The sequence below is a fragment of the Salmo salar genome, chromosome 03, assembly GCF_965601325.2.
Source record: "Salmo salar chromosome 03, fSalSal1, whole genome shotgun sequence".
Classification (NCBI taxonomy): Eukaryota; Metazoa; Chordata; class Actinopteri; order Salmoniformes; family Salmonidae; genus Salmo; species Salmo salar.
In genome coordinates, this window is record NC_138293.1 from 36,700,400 (window position 1) to 36,717,375 (window position 16,976).

Consider the following 16,976-nt stretch of genomic DNA (forward strand, 5'->3'; position numbering starts at 1 on the left):
GCACATTGAATGTATGCATTCAGTTGCTTACATTTTATATTGAGTATAATTAAGCATACACTTAGGAATTAGAATACTAAAATGGACATGAAAGGTCTTATCACAGTATAACATGTCAGCATTTTGGTCAGAGAGTTGGTCACCCATGGTCACCCAGTGGTGTGATGAGATATTGTGTAAAACAAAGAATTTTAAGATGATCGGCACAGTAGGCTATGTTGATTAGCTAGATAGGTAACCAGTTTAAGTGGAAAGATTCCAATAATTTTTCAAATTAACTGCCAATATGCCAACATTCCATATAAACAATGCAGTCAATCAGTACCAGTAACCTGTTCAAATTGGGTACGTTTTTTATCTGGTCGTGAAAATACTGCCCCCTAGCCCCAAGAGGTTTTAAACTCATTACGAAGTTTCACACTCCCCCACCTTTATTATGGTATGAACCATGAACTCTACCCCACTAAGTGAAAGCGCCACGCCTCTCCTGTGTGTTAATATGTGACTCATCTATGCAGGAGCAGACGAGGCAGGATTACTGACAGGAAGAATACAGACAATTTGCGAACATTATTCAGATCATCATTTACAGGTACATACAATTTATTTTACAAGTAGTATTCAAAATGATGTGTTGTTGCTTGTTGCTGGATATAATGCTGCACTCCTAGTTCTCAATTGGCTTGACCTTATTTTGGGAGATTTTAGCTCACCAAGTTTAACTGCATTTACCCGGTTGAAAATGCGTCCATATGCGCATTTTATGTTTTCCCTGGTAACTTTTATGTACCACAAATACATTGAATCAAGCAGCCTGGTCTCATATACTACGTAACATAGTAAATGTAAATCTGGGACACTCAAAATAGTATATGTTATGTTTGGTATAGTTACTTAAGGCAAAAAGTTGGGTGGTTAATCTGTTTTATGAATGTATGTTTACTATGTCTACCTCTGCATCCAGGTTGAATCAAGGGGTAAAACTTTGGTAAGGGTAAAGGGTTTTTAGTAGCCTAGTTACGCCATAAACTAGGCTACAAATAGACAGAATAAGTACATTTCATATTTGCATAGAAGCCTATGCTCCATGGCAGTGGAATAGCTTTCATGTAATGTCCTTTAAAACATAGGGCCTACTAACTAATCTGTTACCTGATTGGATTGAACTTTCAACCAGTATCTTATCTACAGTGAAAGTGGGATAGACCAACTCACCTATAGTAGGCTATGTATTTTCCTCTTGCAGATCAGTGCCAGGATGGTTGTGCTGTCTAAAGAATATGGGTTTGTCGTTCTCACTGGTGTTGCCAGCATAGTCATGATCGGCCACCTCGCCGTGAAAGTTGGCAAAGCCCGCAAGAAGTACATGATCAAAGTGAGTGGCCAGGGACAGCTCAATGGATACGGCTTACCATGTGGCCTCCCAGGACCAGGAAACAATTTGGGCTCAAGTTACAGCCTTAAAGAAGGACCCAGTTATCCTAACCTCACTAGTAGGCCTACTGTGTGTTTGCTAAGAAAACCTCTCTGGATGGTTTACCTAATCTTCTCTTCTCTGTTGGACAGTACCCTCAGATGTACAGCGATGACCCAGAAACCGGAAATATCTTCAATTGCATCCAGCGGGCCCATCAGAACACGTATGTAGTAATACTATAGTATGTACATGTAGTAAGTAGCTGACAGAGTCAGCAGAGAGAACCCGAGATGTTTTCACAGACAAAGTTAACATTTCTTGTTGTGATAATAGGTCCACTAATAGTTATTATTTCTTTACAGCCTGGAGATCTACCCTGCCTTCCTCTTCTGTCTCACCATCGGTGGCCTGCATAGTCCTGTAATTTGACTTCCATTTATTAATTTACTCTATGTTAGATTCACATACCGTGCATGCCAGACTGTACAGCGCATTAGTCAAAGTATATTCAGAAGCACACTCATCTGTGTCTCTGCAAAATTTGATTCCCATTAATTTATCCTTAAGACTATAAAGTGTGGTTTTACGATGGTCATATCACGGATCATTTAGCGATTTGATTTGGAATTTTAGGACCCCTTTGGGTATAAAACATAAAATATGATTATTTGATGAAACATTGAATTTGGCCTTACTGCTATTAGCCCATAGAAACACATTGAATACAGATTCATACATGTAAAAACAAATAGTAAAAAATGAATCAAAAAGGAAGTTTGTTTTAAAGTGTCTGTCCTATATCTGAGCGATATAAGAAAGATCAGAAAATGATGTAAAAATGTTTTCACCTATATTTAACACTTTTTTGGGGCCACTAAACTACTTCCATGTATACTTCCATTAATTATTTTAACTGATACCGGGCTACATTAGTGTGTAGCCAAAACTCGGCGGTATCGACATAAGATGAGTCCTATGATGAGTCCCATGACACTTGTGGAGGGCGTAGAGCAAAACGGAGAACACCATTGTGTTCACGAGAGTCTCCTGTTTCCATAGACTGGTCATATTACTCAGTAGGCCAAACCTCAGGGCGATACAGATGTTTTTGTGAGAAGACCGATTTTTGGGATGTTTCATGGTCTGACAAACAAACACCTCTGTAGCTCGGCTACCTTCCACCATAGATGTGGAAGACCGCCATTGGCAAATGCGGTGGATTGAGATACAGCCCATGCTTAAACAGACACATTTTGATGGAGATTTTTTTATGATACTAACTAGATTTCCTTGGGGGCGCAGACATCGACTTGAGGGGGTTTTAAGGCATTAAGAGTCTTCTGTAGTATACTAACAGGGAGCCTTGTGTGTTACAGCGCCTAGTCAGTGGTCTTGGAATGACATGGGTTATAAGCAGGGAGATCTACGCATACGGATACTCCACTGGAGGTAAGACAACTGATAGATATGCTTATAATACAATAGTTGATGAAAACAAAACAATATGGCAGCCATTACTCAAGGGTTTTGTTCTATGCTATCCTTCCAGATCCTAAGAAAAGGATGCGCGGGGCGTTCGGGAACATTGCTCTGCTGGGCATGATGCTGATCGTAGCCAACTTTGGCAGAACCCTGTTGGGCTGTGGTGACTGGGTGTGGTCAGGGATGAGACCGGGGATGAGGTTCTCAGCTCCCCTTCCTGCTACCATTCCCCAGTGAGGTACTGCAACCCCAATCTAATAGTAGTAGAATGTCCCTTGTGGGCATCCATACATGTGTATGGCATATGTAGAAAGACAGAGTTCAGTAAACGTGGAAACAGACAATCACTGCTGTTTGTGCCTCATTCCATAACTACACCACCCCAACGCCTCCCTGACCCACTACTGAACACTGACAGACCCAGAGAACCTTCTGCAACGAACGACAGAGGCGGCTCATGGTTCACCACGTTGATTAACCTATTCTTTGTGAGCGTGATGTTTTAATACATATATTTACCAAAACTGTATTCTTAATGAAATAATAATGTATAAAATGACCATGGGAAATATTAAATATTTGTATTTGGTTCTGTCGTGGACTTTAATGCTGGTATCCATGGCCGTGTGTGAAATGTGTGTTTTAATGCTGGTATCTATGGGCGTGTGTGAGATGTGTGTAGGTGTATTAGATAAAGGTTGCCAAGAGGTTAATAATGTGTGTGAGGGATGTGTTTGTCCTCATTGTTCTGAGCTGCATAGTTGTCCAAAGTTCACACACCACCTCTAAGTCTACATGCAGGCACAAGGAACACACTATTATTACCTTAGCCATTAGGCAATTTCTGTCCTTGATTTGTTGAATAGGTTTGGATTAAGGCTGGGGACTGTACTAAGTAACAATACAATAACTCTCTGAACTTGTGAATCACTCATCAGCTGAAGAGTCGAAAGCACACAGCTAAAAGGGTTTCAGTTTTATTATCAAACACAGGAACAAGTCCTTAAAACATATTTCTTACAGTTAACTCTGCAACTGTATATCATCCTATATCACTTTAGGCACTTATAGGTAAATCACAAGTGAAACACTTAAACACTGTAAATATGATTTGTTGCAGTGCAAGACAAAACATGTAATTTTCAATCTAGATGTAATTAAAAACCTCAGTTCTTAGACATACACTGCTCTGTTTCTGCATTTTAGTATTTCCAATTTACAAATCTAAAGGATCATTTTGTGAGACATAACTATCAACAGAATAGTTAATAAATATGTAAGTAGATTTTGCATAATTTGTGTTTCACAAAGTTCCTTAACCGATCACTTTCACATGAAAGCACCATTGTGTGACCACTGTTGGTGAACCCAACATTTCACCTCAAAGTAAAGTCTTGAAATTGGATCAAACCTTGTAGATATGTTTTATTTTTAGATATTTTTACCCCAATTTCGTGAGAAGGTCAAGTCATGCGTCCTCCGAAACATGACCTGCAAAACAGCGCTTCTTAACACCCGCCTGCTTAACTCAAAAGCCAGCCACACCAACGTGTCAGAGGAAACACCATTCAACTGATGACGAAGTCTACCGGCAGACAACCAGCCTGCTACAATGAGCCAAGTAAAGCCCCCCCTGGCCAAACTCTCCCCCAACCCAGACAACACTGGGCCAGTTGTGCACCACCCTATGGGACTCCTGATTCCAGCAGGTTGTGATCCAGCCTGGGATCAAACCCAGGTCTGTAGTGATGCCTCTAGCACTGTGATGCAGTGCATTAAACCACTGCCCCACTCAGGAGGCCTAGATATGGTTTTTAATCGAGTCACCCTTATTGGAGGGGACCCCCTTTCTGTCACTACCCCCTAAAAAATGAACTTCTCTCTGTACATTGGTTAAATCTTTTTTTTATTTTACTAGGCAAGTCAGTTAAGAACAAACTCTTATTTTCAATGACGGCCTAGAAACAGTGGGTTAACTGCCTTGTTCAGGGGCAGAACGACAGATTTTTACCTTGTTTGCTCAGAGAATTTGATCTTGCAACCTTCTTGTTACTAGTCCAACGCTCTAACCACTAGGCTACCCTGCCGTTTTGGGGTTACAATTACAGAATCTTTACCGGCTCTCATGCAAGTAAGACCAAGGATGGGTGTTTTTCAAGAAACTCAATCCCTTGTTAAGACAACCCACTGGGCATTCTGGTTTGAAAGAATACTTCACTCATGGGGCGGCAGGTAGCCTAGTGGTTAGAGCGTTGGGCCAGTAACCCGAAAGGTTGCTAGAGCTAATCCCTTTTCTGACAAGGTAAAAATCTGTCCTTCTGCCCCTGAACAAGGCAGTTAACCCTAGGCCGTCATTGTAAATCAGAACTTGTTCTTAACTGACTTGCCTAGATAACGTACTTGCCTAATCCAGTTCATGGATTAGAATAGTCCCATAACATGGAGACTGGTGAACATTTAAATCACTTAAAGTCCCTCTACAGTAAGCATCTTTCACTCCCTGTCTATTTCCCCCCTATCATGGTCCTTGGCAACAACATCAAATGTGGCATTGTGTTTTCTTCATACATTACCAGCTCACTTGGGGACTCCACTTCCACTGATATCCCCTAGAGGGCACTGTGTCTGTTTCTATAACACAATAAAGTGCAGTCTGTGCTGTGTATGACCTGTATAAGGAGGAGGGGGGGTACATTACAAAGAACAAAACAGAACTCTGTGCAGATCAAACGTATGAAAGCTTCAAAGGGAATAATGATGGTGCTGGCCTAATGTTGAAACGGAACCTCTGATGTCCTAATACTGCAACCCCTGATTGGGTATTGAATGCCTTCTAATTGTTAATATAATATAATCAAATTGGAAACTGCTCAGCAGGGGGAATCATAGTGAGACAACATGGGCGCTGGCCGAGGGCCTCCAGTCCAGTCAAAGGCTTTGCCAGGATCCAAAACGGTGGCCGATTGGATATCTGCTGTGTAGCTGGGCTAGAAGTAAAGTTGACTGTTGATGATGAGAGGTTTTCCGTCATCAGTAACTGTAAGTGTATCTGGAAAGTGGTGTGCCTTCCATCAAGTCATCCTGGACAGGAAGACAAGACTAGGACGAGTTAATGTTGAAAAACACTATATCACTTCAAATTCACGGAAATCATATATCCCACATCAAATGACATGCCATAGAAGACCTGAATCTAACATGTCCAGTAGAGTATGCTCACCATGGGCAGATCCTGCAGCCGGTGGAAGTCAGGGTGGTCGGTCCGTTGGCGGAATTTGAGGAAGAGGACAACAGAGACTATGGCTGTAGTGATGATAAAGATAGAGACCAGGCTAGCCAGCAAAGGGTCCAGAGGAGATTGGAGCTGTGGCCCTTTGAAACAAAATGTCAAATGCTTTGATTGATTCATTGGCTAATTTGTCGTGTCATTTGCTATCTGGATAATCAGTGAATTAGTTGATCGGTTAATTGGTCAATTATCACCTTACCCTCATCTCCAACGGTGAGCTCTGATGGAACCTCCTGGTGAGGCGGGCTGGCAGGGACATGGACTGGGCCGGAGGTCTTGGGGTCTTCCGTGGGGAGGGTTTGGGTTGGGGCAGGGGTCAGTGCTGGGGTGCTGGGTTGGACAGAGGACTGGATCGGTGTAAAAACATGGGATGGAGGTGGGGTGGTATCTAAAACAGGAGGAGTAGAGGTGGTGAGGTGGCCTCCAGCAGGGACAGGGTAGGTTGTGTCCCCTAGGGTGGAGGGCAGTCCTGCAGGGGAGGTGCTTTTTACAGGGGACGAGGAGGAGGAGCTGTCTGAGAGAAAGTCCCAGAGAAATAGAATTACAACAGTATTGTACATTGAGTGTACTAAACATGAAGAACACCTGCTCTTTGCATGACATAGACTGACCAGGTGAATACAGGTGAAAGCTAAAGATCACTTATTGATGACAGTTGTTAAATCCACGTCAATCAGTGTAGATGAAGGGGAGGAGACAGGTTAAGGAGGATTTGTAAGCCTTGAGACAATTGTGATATGGATTGTGTATGTGTGCCATTCAGAGGTTGAATGGGCAAGACAAAAGATTTAAGTACCTTTGAACGGGAAATGGTGGTAGGTGCCAGGCGCACCGGTTTGTGTCAAGAACTGCAACGCTGCTGGGTTTTTCACGCTCAACAGTTTCCGGTGTGTATCAAGAATGGTCTACCACCAAAAGAACATCCAGCCAACTTGACAAAACTGTGTGAAGCATTGGAGTCAACAAGGGCCAGCATCCCTGTGGAACGCTTTCGACATCTTGTAGAGTACATGCCTCTACAAATTGAGGCTGTTTTGATGGCAAAGGCAGGTGGGTCGAAGCCCAATATTAGGAAGCTGTTCTTAATGTTTTGTACACTATGTATATAAACTGTATTACATAGTGTACACATACAGCATCTCTAAGGAAGATACAGAGAAAGGTTCTGCAATGCCAAGCCTTTTTTCATGTACCATCATTCCTGATTCTCCTAAATGAGGCTCGACTTATTATTTGAAATCAAAAGGAGAGGAATTAGACAAAGAAAGCAAATATGCGAGCAAGAGAGAGAGAGTGGGAGAGAGCGAGACTGAAATCTGGATGCTGTTATGTAACATTGTGTGTTTTTTCAGTGTCAGGCAGAAGAGGTGTCAGACACAGAAGACACGCTCAGCCTCGACAGAGAGAGTTATATTTGTCCGTCCAGTAAAACGATAGTTCCTACATCACGTTGCCACATCCCACTCTACACCCCTAAACTTTCTATACCCCTGCTATGCTGCCTGGCGGTGGGTTGGAGCCAGAGGCAAGCTTCTGTGTTTGCAAACAAGCAGCTTTTGCAGAATGCGGGTCTCTATTTTCAGACTGTACACAGTCCACTGGTACCAGCTACCTCTGGGTAACCATGGGAAATATAGGCAGGCTTAATGTCTCTGATATAAGTCAAATATCCTTTGGGTTACTGTACCTGTGAGAGTGGCGTTGTCTTGGGTGGCGGTAACGGTGTTGACTGTGTGTGCAGGTGCAGGTGTAGGCAGAGACGTGGTCATCTGATTGGTCACAGCCATGTCATCCCAGTCACCAGCATCTGTAACAGACTCTGATTGAAGCAGCCTGTCGCCGTCAATAAAAGCTGGTTTGGTTGGGGCTCCATTCGTTTGGTCTGGAGAGGTCTGTTTGGCAGGACTTGGCTCTGGCTGCGGCTCCTCCTCATCTTCATTGACCAATGGGAGGACTGGTGATGCAATGGACATGCCCTCATGCTGGAGGGCGCCTGGGGTGACAACAGGGGGCAAAGAAATGCTCTGACCTGCAAGAAAAGGATGATGATGTCACTGTAGAAATAGAATGTTCTGGTGTTTCATTTTGTTGTGAATAGATGAAGTAGCTAATAGACATTACAAAATGTGACTGGGAAATAAGTAGGAAAGTAATGTCATTAGGCCTACAGCATGTGTTTCCAGGGTAACTGTGTGACACGTGCAGCCGATGAACAGAAGTGAACATTGTTCTCTAATTAATGTGAACAACACAATTTGGGATGCGTGACCTCTGGTCAGACATTGTTCTATACATAATGCTTGATTATATGTTGAGAAATTCTAAGAGTATTCCTACTGGCCCATTATGTCAATAGAAACTTCCTTCACTATAATAAACTGATAATAACCTGCACTGACACGCAGTCCTAGTGTATAACCAATCAATAAACACTGCCAAACAAAATATGTAACATTAGGCTACATCTAAATGTAACCTACATCATACAGATTGTCCTACTGTCATCAGAACATACTGCGATGACAAGGTAGACTGAATGTGGAGCACAAAATATCGCTCTGCTCAGCGGGCTGTCTACTCTAAACACATCACACACACCGTTGACACCTAGGCCTACCCTTTGTCTCCGATGAACTGGTAAAGATCACCAAGGCACAAAGCAGTAGATTATTTTCAATATTCATTTCACTTGCTGCTTTCCGTGGATGACTAAACGTTCAACGGCAATAACGCCAGTTATCTTCTTTGCAGGAGCGTGTTCTTTTCTGTTCTTTCCGTTAGATTAGTTGACAGTGAACATCACTGCTAAAAATACATACAGGGGTCTGGCTTTGGAGAGAAGGGGTGGGGTTGATATGTGAAGCGCGTCGCGCAATGTCAGTGTCAAATGTTTTGCCCGGCTCCGTCAGGACGACGTCTGTCGATGGAACTCAAAGCCCACAATGTGTTCTGAATGTGTCACCGTCTCACCGCCATGCCCGTGGCCCCCCTTCACGTTGAGGGGGCGTGCCACCCCTCAGCTGTCACTGCTGCACCGCGTGCCCTCTGCTCCGTGCACGCTGTGTAAAACACTCATTTCTGGGCATTCCTTAATCAGTAATACTGATAGGCCCTACACAGGTAGTTATAGATCTGTTGTAAAGATTCACTATGTTTAAATGCTTGTAAGAAAATTATATAGACCTGACACAGGAGATTGGTGGCACCTTATTTGGGGTTGATGGGCTTGTGGTAATGCCTGGAGCAGAATTAGTGGAATGGTATCAAACACATCAAAAGGATGTTTGATGCCATTCCATTTGCTCCTTTACGGCTATTATTATGAGCCGTCCTCCTCTCAGCAGCCTCCTGTGATAGACTGTTGGATAGACCAGCATTTCCTCTTAAACATTTAACATTTGCCTAATCTACCAACAGAGGTTGTGTTTCAACATGATCCTGTCATGCTCTGCTGGACCTGTTGGTTTGTGGTCAGTACCATGCTCAGCACGTGTCAATCACAACAGGACAATGAACGCTGAAAACCTTTCCAGACAACTCACTTTTGACCTTGACCTGGAGAAGGCTAGCCTATTGGCAGGGGCCACCTCTGTCATCAACAGCATTGACTGATAGAGGGAGACTTTTTAAAGCCCACGGACTGTGGGCGGCAGGCGCAACAACATAAGCGTGGACATTAACTGATTTTCTCCTATAGCCAACAGTAGAGCCCCGACCCGGTGTCATTAGAATTAACCGTGGAGAACGTTGAGAGGGTAAGTTGTCAAACTCATACAGTGCGCAACAAGTGGTTTTGATGCAGTACCAAAACACAGCTCTCATTCAGTCTGAAAGCAACTTGTTCATCTCAGTCTGTAAAGCTGTAGAACAAATATGTGTGTCTCTCCCAGGCTTTCTAAGTATCTCAGCAACATTGTGGTTATATGCTATGTGACAATGATATTATTTACCAAATAGCCTAATTACACAAATGAAAGCCTATTGGTTTACAGTTGGAAAATGCACAGACTAATTACAATGGAATTTTGACCTTTAACAAATACAGAATATCCTGTTTGAATACATTTTTCACAGGCAATGGGCCTGCAAGTAAACTAGTTCAATGGGGTATAGAAGGAAGGAGGTTGTTGTAATATTGTGGGTCGTTCCATGAAACCAGTACGATTTGAGTCCCTCTGACCTTTTTAAGTATATTTTAAGTATTGGGTCACCAAAATCTAATTTAAAAAGCTTTTTTTATATAAATTGAAATGTCCCATGTAATGAAGTGCAAGAAACATTATATTCATTGCATTTTTAATATGAGAAAATATCTTGTTTTCAACTGACACCAAGCGTTTTGTCATGTCCTCCATGGCCTTCACTTAATTTGTACTTCGGATATGACTAATAAAATGTGCAAATAATCCATACATTTTGCCGTTGATGTAAACATACAGTTGAAGTTGGAAGTTTACATACACCTTAGCCAAATACATTTAAACTAAATTTTTCACAGTTCCTGACATTTAATCCTAGTACAAATTCCCTGTCTTAGGTCAGTTAGGATCACCACTTTATTTTAAGAATGTGAAATGTCAGAATAATAGTAGAGAAGGATTTATTTCAGCTTTTATTTCTTTCATCACATTCCCAGTGGGTCAGAAGTTTACGTACACTCAATTAGTATTTGATAGCATTGCCTTTAAATTGTTTAACTTGGGTCAAATACTCATCATAAACGTTGACAAAATATATAACAATCATTTAAAGAATTATAGATATATTATAATAACTTTACGGAGAAAGCACATTGTTCAATATTCTGAGTACAGAGCTCTGCCATCAATGCAAGCTATACAGTTAGCCGTCAAGCCACGGTGTCGTCAAAACTCTAAAATACTGTTATAAATATTTTCTTACCTTTGCTGATCTTCGGCGGAATGCAATCGGAAGGACTCCCACTTCCACAAGAAATGTTCATTTGTTTGATAAAGTCCATAATTTATGTCCAAATACCTCCGTTTTGTTGGCACGTCCAGAACACTATTCCAAAGGCACGAGACGGGGGCGCAAATCAATAGACGAAAAGCTCAAAAGTTCCATTACCGTTTGTAGAAACATGTCAAACGCTGTTTACACTAAAACCTTGTTTTTTTTAACATAAACAATTGATAATATTCCAACCGGACTGATATACAGTATCGTGATGTCAGCTGCATGTGCTCAACACAGAAGCTACTCGACTGCAAGTGATTCAACACACAGCATTTCAGTTTCAGCAAGGTGCCAACTGCTGGGCCACAGCCAGCCAGTGAAGGAAAGCCACACATACAGCCAGTGAAGGAAATCCAGTGGGAAGTCAAAGGGGTTCTTGGGAAATGGTGTATGCTGAGATACAATGAAGACCTACTATATGTCCAGGCATCATCCTGAACACAGATGAAAAGCATGTCCATGTAAAGTGGATGGATCGCTTTGGATCAAACCGGTTCTTCTGGCCTACTCGTGAGGACATTCACTGGTACCTGTTTATTGATGTCCTTGAAACCATTCCACCCCCACAGTCCGTGACATCCCGCCACGTTAAGATCTTGAAAGGGGTGTGGGCCATACTTTCAGGATGAACGGCATGAAGCAAGAGGCATGCACCCACACACCCAAAGTATCTATCTACCTGTGAGACATGTTCCATGGTTCCCCTGAGTGTCTCCATGTCCACACACACAAAAGCACAGAGTTTACCGTTAGTGTAGCTGTACCGTTCGTAGTCAGATTTACCTTCTCTTATAAAAATAGCGTCAGTGACTCATGCATGAGTATTAACAACATACGCGACACTGTGACATCATTGTGTGAGTACGGCCATTTGTGACCCCACCCACCGGCTTGCTTGGTTCGAGGTCAGTACCAGATATCAAACGAGGCTGAATTTCATTTCCATTTACCCATGGCCTGCATGATTATTTGGAACTAAGCGGGCCGTGGGCAAATGGAAATTAAATAGGAAGCGTGATATTCACGGCCCGTCATGGTCCTGCAGTGAAAATGCGCCACAAGATGATGACCTGTTCTGATGACCTATTCAATGTTATTGTCTACTATGTTTTCATTTTTTACTGCAGTTGGTTTAGTTAAACTCAGTTTAATTCAAATAGATATCTATTGTCCTCATTTTCATAGTTATATCTATGAAATACAATGTTTATAGTAAATCTTGGAGTGAATTTGAGAGTAAACAAAACCAATTCATATGGAAGCCATATTTGTCTCTTCAACCCTGTTGCCCTAGTCTCAAAACTGTTACATGCCAATTTTGTGCTAAAATGTTGGAAAGGAAATTAAATATGAATTTAATGTTTGTTGAGCTGTCTGAAATGTTTAGAGCAATCATGAGAAAAAAGATTTTAGTTCAAATTCTGAAGTGAAACCATACTTTTGCAAAAAATGTATAAGGCCACTGACACACAAAGTATCCATTTCAGGCTTTAGTATAGCAAGTGTGAGATTTTATATATATTTTATACTTGCAGTTCTTTAATTCTTTTGAGGGACATATGATTAAATGGGAAATGTTTATTTTATTACAACTATAATTTATAATCATATTCAGACAACTTACATTGTGTCCATAATGGGGTTGAAGGCAAAGTCGAATTGTACCCATTTGGTGGAATAACCCTTATATATGTAACATACTGTGCTAATTATAACCACCACCATGTGTTTGGGATTAGTTGCCATCAGCAACAACACTCAGACTCATGCAGTTGGCCATCCTGTGTGCATTATTGGCTGCTACACCTGCTTACATTCTTTATCAGTGGCATTGTCATTTTTACATTTCCATCCCTATTGAAAATTAAATAATTTGAATTGAAAATGTCCTCTTCCCTCTTCCCTAGGTCCTCCACCAGCTGTACTATGACCCAGACATTGAGCATAAGAACATTGGCCCAGAAGTGGCTGACTCAGGTCCAGATCTCTCCTCAGGCCTGGCAGTTCTGCTGGCCTCTGCTCAGCCCAGACAAGGTCTGCTCCAGCACCATCCTACAACCTCCCCTGTACTTTCTACACAACCTGTTGTGTAGTATCATTTCTTTCCTGCTTGTATTGCACTCCATAACCCCATTCATAACCCTGTATAAACCTGTAATCTTCTCATTATCCCACCATTGTCAAAACAGCTTCCCGAAATCCAGTTCTTTGGTGCCAGCATCCTCAACAGCAAGATATCCCTCCACTGGGCTGACCTCCCCACAGACCAGCACCACACCCACATCTCCCACTTTTCATCAGGGTCCAAGATGGTGCTGACCAAGCTGTGTATGGCCCTGGCCTCCCTGGCCCTCAACACCATGCCTCAGGCCTGGCCCAAGGCTGTGGCTGACATGGTCAGGGTCTTCCATCCAGAGAAGGTCAGGGTGGGGCTGGGGTTGTAGGTGGAGGAGGTGGGACGGAAAATGAAGTGAACACCCACGCCCACTGCCTGGCCATGCTGGAGCTCCTTACTGTGCTGCCAGAGGAGTTCCTGCCGGCTGCCAAAGGCCTGTTGTGTCCAGCTGAGGGAGGCCCTGGCTGGGGAATGGACAGCTGTGTGTACCCTGCTGCACCAGTTGCTCCAGAGGCAGGAGGCCCCCAGCCAGGTGAAGGAGCGGGCCCTGTGCTGCCTGTCCAGCTGTGTGGGAATGGATGTTCCCCTGCATGGGTAGAGCGAGGGTTGCTGAAGGACTGTTTCGCTACTCTGTCCAACCCAGAGCTCTTCAACATGGCTGTGGAGATATACACTGCTCAAAAAAATAAAGGGAACACTAAAATAACACATCCTTGATCTGAATGAATGAAATAATCTTATTAAATACTTTTTTCTTTACATAGTTGAATGTGCTGACAACAAAATCACACAAAAATAATCAATGGAAATCCAATTTATCAACCCATGGAGGTCTGGATTTGGAGTCATACTCAAAATTAAAGTGGAAAACCACACTACAGGCTGATCCAACTTTGATGTAATGTCCTTAAAACAAGTCAAAATGAGGCTCCACGTGCCTGTATGATCTCCCTACAACACCTGGGCATGCTCCTGATGAGGTGGCGGATGGTCTCCTGAGGGATCTCCTCCCAGACCTGGACTAAAGCATCCGCCAACTCCTGGACAGTCTGTGGTGCAACGTGGCGTTGGTGGATGGAGCGAGACATGATGTCCCAGATGTGCTCAATTGGATTCAGGTCTGGGGAACGGGCGGGCCAGTCCATAGCATCAATTCCTTCCTCTTGCAGGAACTGCTGACACACTCCAGCCACATGAAGTCTAGCATTGTCTTGCATTAGGAGGAACCCAGGGCCAACCGCACCAGCATATGGTCTCACAAGGGGTCTGAGGATCTCATCTCGGTACCTAATGGCAGTCAGGCTACCTCTGGCGAGCACATGGAGGGCTGTGCGGCCCCCCAAAGAAATGCCACCCCACACCATGACTGACCCACCGCCAAACCAGTCATGCTGGAGGATGTTGCAGGCAGCAGAACGTTCTCCACGGCATCTCCAGACTGTCACGTCTGTCACATGTGCTCACTGTGAACCTGCTTTCATCTGTGAAGAGCACAGGGCGCCAGTGGCGAATTTGCCAATCTTGGTGTTCTCTGGCAAATGCCAAACGTCCTGCACGGTGTTGGGCTGTAAGCACAACCCCCACCTGTGGATGTCGAGCCCTCATACCACCCTCATGGAGTCTGTTTCTGACCGTTTGAGCAGACACACGCACATTTGTGGCCTGCTGGAGGTCATTTTGCAGGGCTCTGACAGTGCTCCTCCTGCTCCTCATTGCACAAAGGTGGAGGTAGCGGTCCTGCTGCTGGGTTGTTGCCCTCCTACGGCCTCCTCCACGTCTCCTGATGTACTGGCCTGTCACCTGGTAGCGCCTCCATGCTCTGGACACTACGCTGACAGACACAGCAAACCTTCTTGCCACAGCTCGCATTGATGTGCCATCCTGGATGAGCTGCACTACCTGAGCCACTTGTGTGGGTTGTAGACTCCGTCTCATGCTACCACTAGAGTGAAAGCACCGCAAGCATTCAAAAGTGACCAAAACATCAGCCAGGAAGCATAGGAACTGAGAAGTGGTCTGTGGTTACCACCTGCAGAACCACTCCTTTATTGGGGGTGTCTTGCTAATTGCCTATAATTTCCACCTGTTGTCTATTCCATTTGCACAACAGCATGTGAAATGTATTGTCAATCAGTGTTGCTTCCTAAGTGGACAGTTTGATTTCACAGAAGTGTGATTGACTTGGAGTTACATTGTGTTGTTTAAGTGTTCCCTTTATTTTTTTGAGCAGTATATATCGTCAGATACTATATCTCAACCAGACTAAGAAAATCTCCTTGCCGAAATCCTCCCCCCCCCCCCGCCCCCCTTCTAATTGACTTAATTTTGTGGCTAGTCAAATAATTTCTGTTGCACACACTACTGGTCAACATGAGCTACCAAAATTGTTCAGAAGTGTGCTAGGCCTTGCAGTCCCAAGATAGAAGGGGGGGCCAGAATTTCAGCAGGCAACAAAATTGCCTTGCCGAAATCCTCCCCCCCCCCCCCTCTAATATCCTTAATTTTGTGGCTAGATTCAAATACTTTCTGTGGTACACACTACTGGTCAACATGAGCTACCAAAATGATTCAGAAGTGTGCCAGGCCTTGCAGTCCCAAGATAGAAGGGGGGGGGGGGTATTTTGGCAGGCAAGAAAATAGCCTTGCAGAAATCCTCCCCCCTTCTAATTTCCTTACTTTTGTAGCTAGAGTCAAGTACTTTCTGTGGCACACATCAGAGTCAAATACTTTCTATAGAACTATAAGGGGTGCGTAACTGGTGGCAGGGAAGTCAAACGCAGGAGAGCAGAACTTGGTGAATAGCCGGAGCAGTTTAATATATAAAACTAACGGCATACAAAACAACAAACACATGGGTACAAAACCCATAGCGCACCAGTAACACATAGCATGAGTACTTACAAATAAACAATTCCCAACAAGAACATGGGGGAAACAGAGGGAAAATATACAACATGTAATTAGGGAATTGAAACCAGCTGTGTGTGAAAACAAGACAAAACAAATGGAACATGAAAAATGGATCGGCGATGGCTAGAAGACCGGTGACGTCGACCGCCGAACACCGCCCGAACAAAGAGAGGAACCGACTTCGGCAGAAGTCGTGACAGTACCCCCCCCTTGACGCGCGGCTCCAGCAGCGCGCCGACACCGGCCTCGGGGACGACCCGGGGGGGCAGGTTTCGGGTCGAGAGCCAGACCCGGTCCCGCCAGTGCGAACACCAGGGCCTCACTGCAGTGACTTTCTGGCGCAGCACGGCTGTCACGAGAATTTTCAATCCCAATGATAATAACTAACAATCAATAAGCTTTGACCAATCCCCGAGGTTTGTAAGACCCTGGGTTTAATAATAATTAGGCAAAGACTCAGCTTATGCAAAAGGTTCGTACAGTTTATTCACGAGAATGTTCTGAAGTCCATTATACAAAGACATTCATTTTATAATTCACTCCCTACTTACGCACATACCTCCACACAAACAGTAGATATCCTATGCACATACATACACACGAACAGTAGGTGAGTTGTATCCACTGTTTATCACTACCAAGCCGACAGTTTCATTCCCCCGAGATTAGAGGAACCTTGAAAGGACTCCCTGTCCTATCGTAGGTTTCTCAGAGTTCTAGCCAGGTCGGGTCATGCATAGTTCAATGGTTCTCGGTCTCTCCTTAGTCACACTAAAGTTTACCAT

The 16,976-nt window shown here is 43.7% G+C and overlaps 2 protein-coding genes across 6 annotated transcripts; one reads left to right on the plus strand and one right to left on the minus strand.

Annotated features, from left to right (window-relative positions):
* Positions 1-454: 454 nt before the first annotated feature.
* Positions 455-3,488, plus strand: LOC106600407 (glutathione S-transferase 3, mitochondrial). 2 transcript variants are annotated; one of them, XM_014191725.3, is made up of 6 exons: positions 455-592; positions 1,247-1,375; positions 1,567-1,640; positions 1,780-1,837; positions 2,794-2,866; positions 2,967-3,488. In XM_014191725.3, exons 2-6 carry the CDS (start codon positions 1,259-1,261, stop codon positions 3,134-3,136), a joined length of 492 nt encoding a protein of 163 aa, XP_014047200.1. In that variant the 5' UTR covers positions 455-592; positions 1,247-1,258; the 3' UTR covers positions 3,137-3,488. The 2 variants fall into 2 exon arrangements, with proteins under 2 accessions (XP_014047200.1, XP_014047201.1); XM_014191726.3 differs by having other exon boundaries at positions 515-592; positions 1,225-1,375.
* Positions 3,489-3,860: 372 nt separating this feature from the next.
* LOC106600406 (uncharacterized) lies at positions 3,861-11,467 on the minus strand. Of its 4 annotated transcripts, none has more exons than XM_082973467.1 (5): positions 11,091-11,467; positions 7,876-8,217; positions 6,388-6,576; positions 6,120-6,271; positions 3,861-5,998 (listed from the first exon to the last, which is right to left on the minus strand). In XM_082973467.1, exons 1-5 carry the CDS (start codon positions 11,167-11,169, stop codon positions 5,930-5,932), a joined length of 831 nt encoding a protein of 276 aa, XP_082829593.1. In that variant the 5' UTR covers positions 11,170-11,467; the 3' UTR covers positions 3,861-5,929. The 4 variants fall into 4 exon arrangements, with proteins under 4 accessions (XP_082829593.1, XP_082829591.1, XP_082829592.1 ...); XM_082973465.1 differs by having other exon boundaries at positions 6,388-6,702; positions 11,091-11,466; XM_082973466.1 differs by having other exon boundaries at positions 3,861-5,980; positions 6,388-6,702; positions 11,091-11,464.
* Between the last annotated feature and the right edge of the window lie 5,509 nt (positions 11,468-16,976).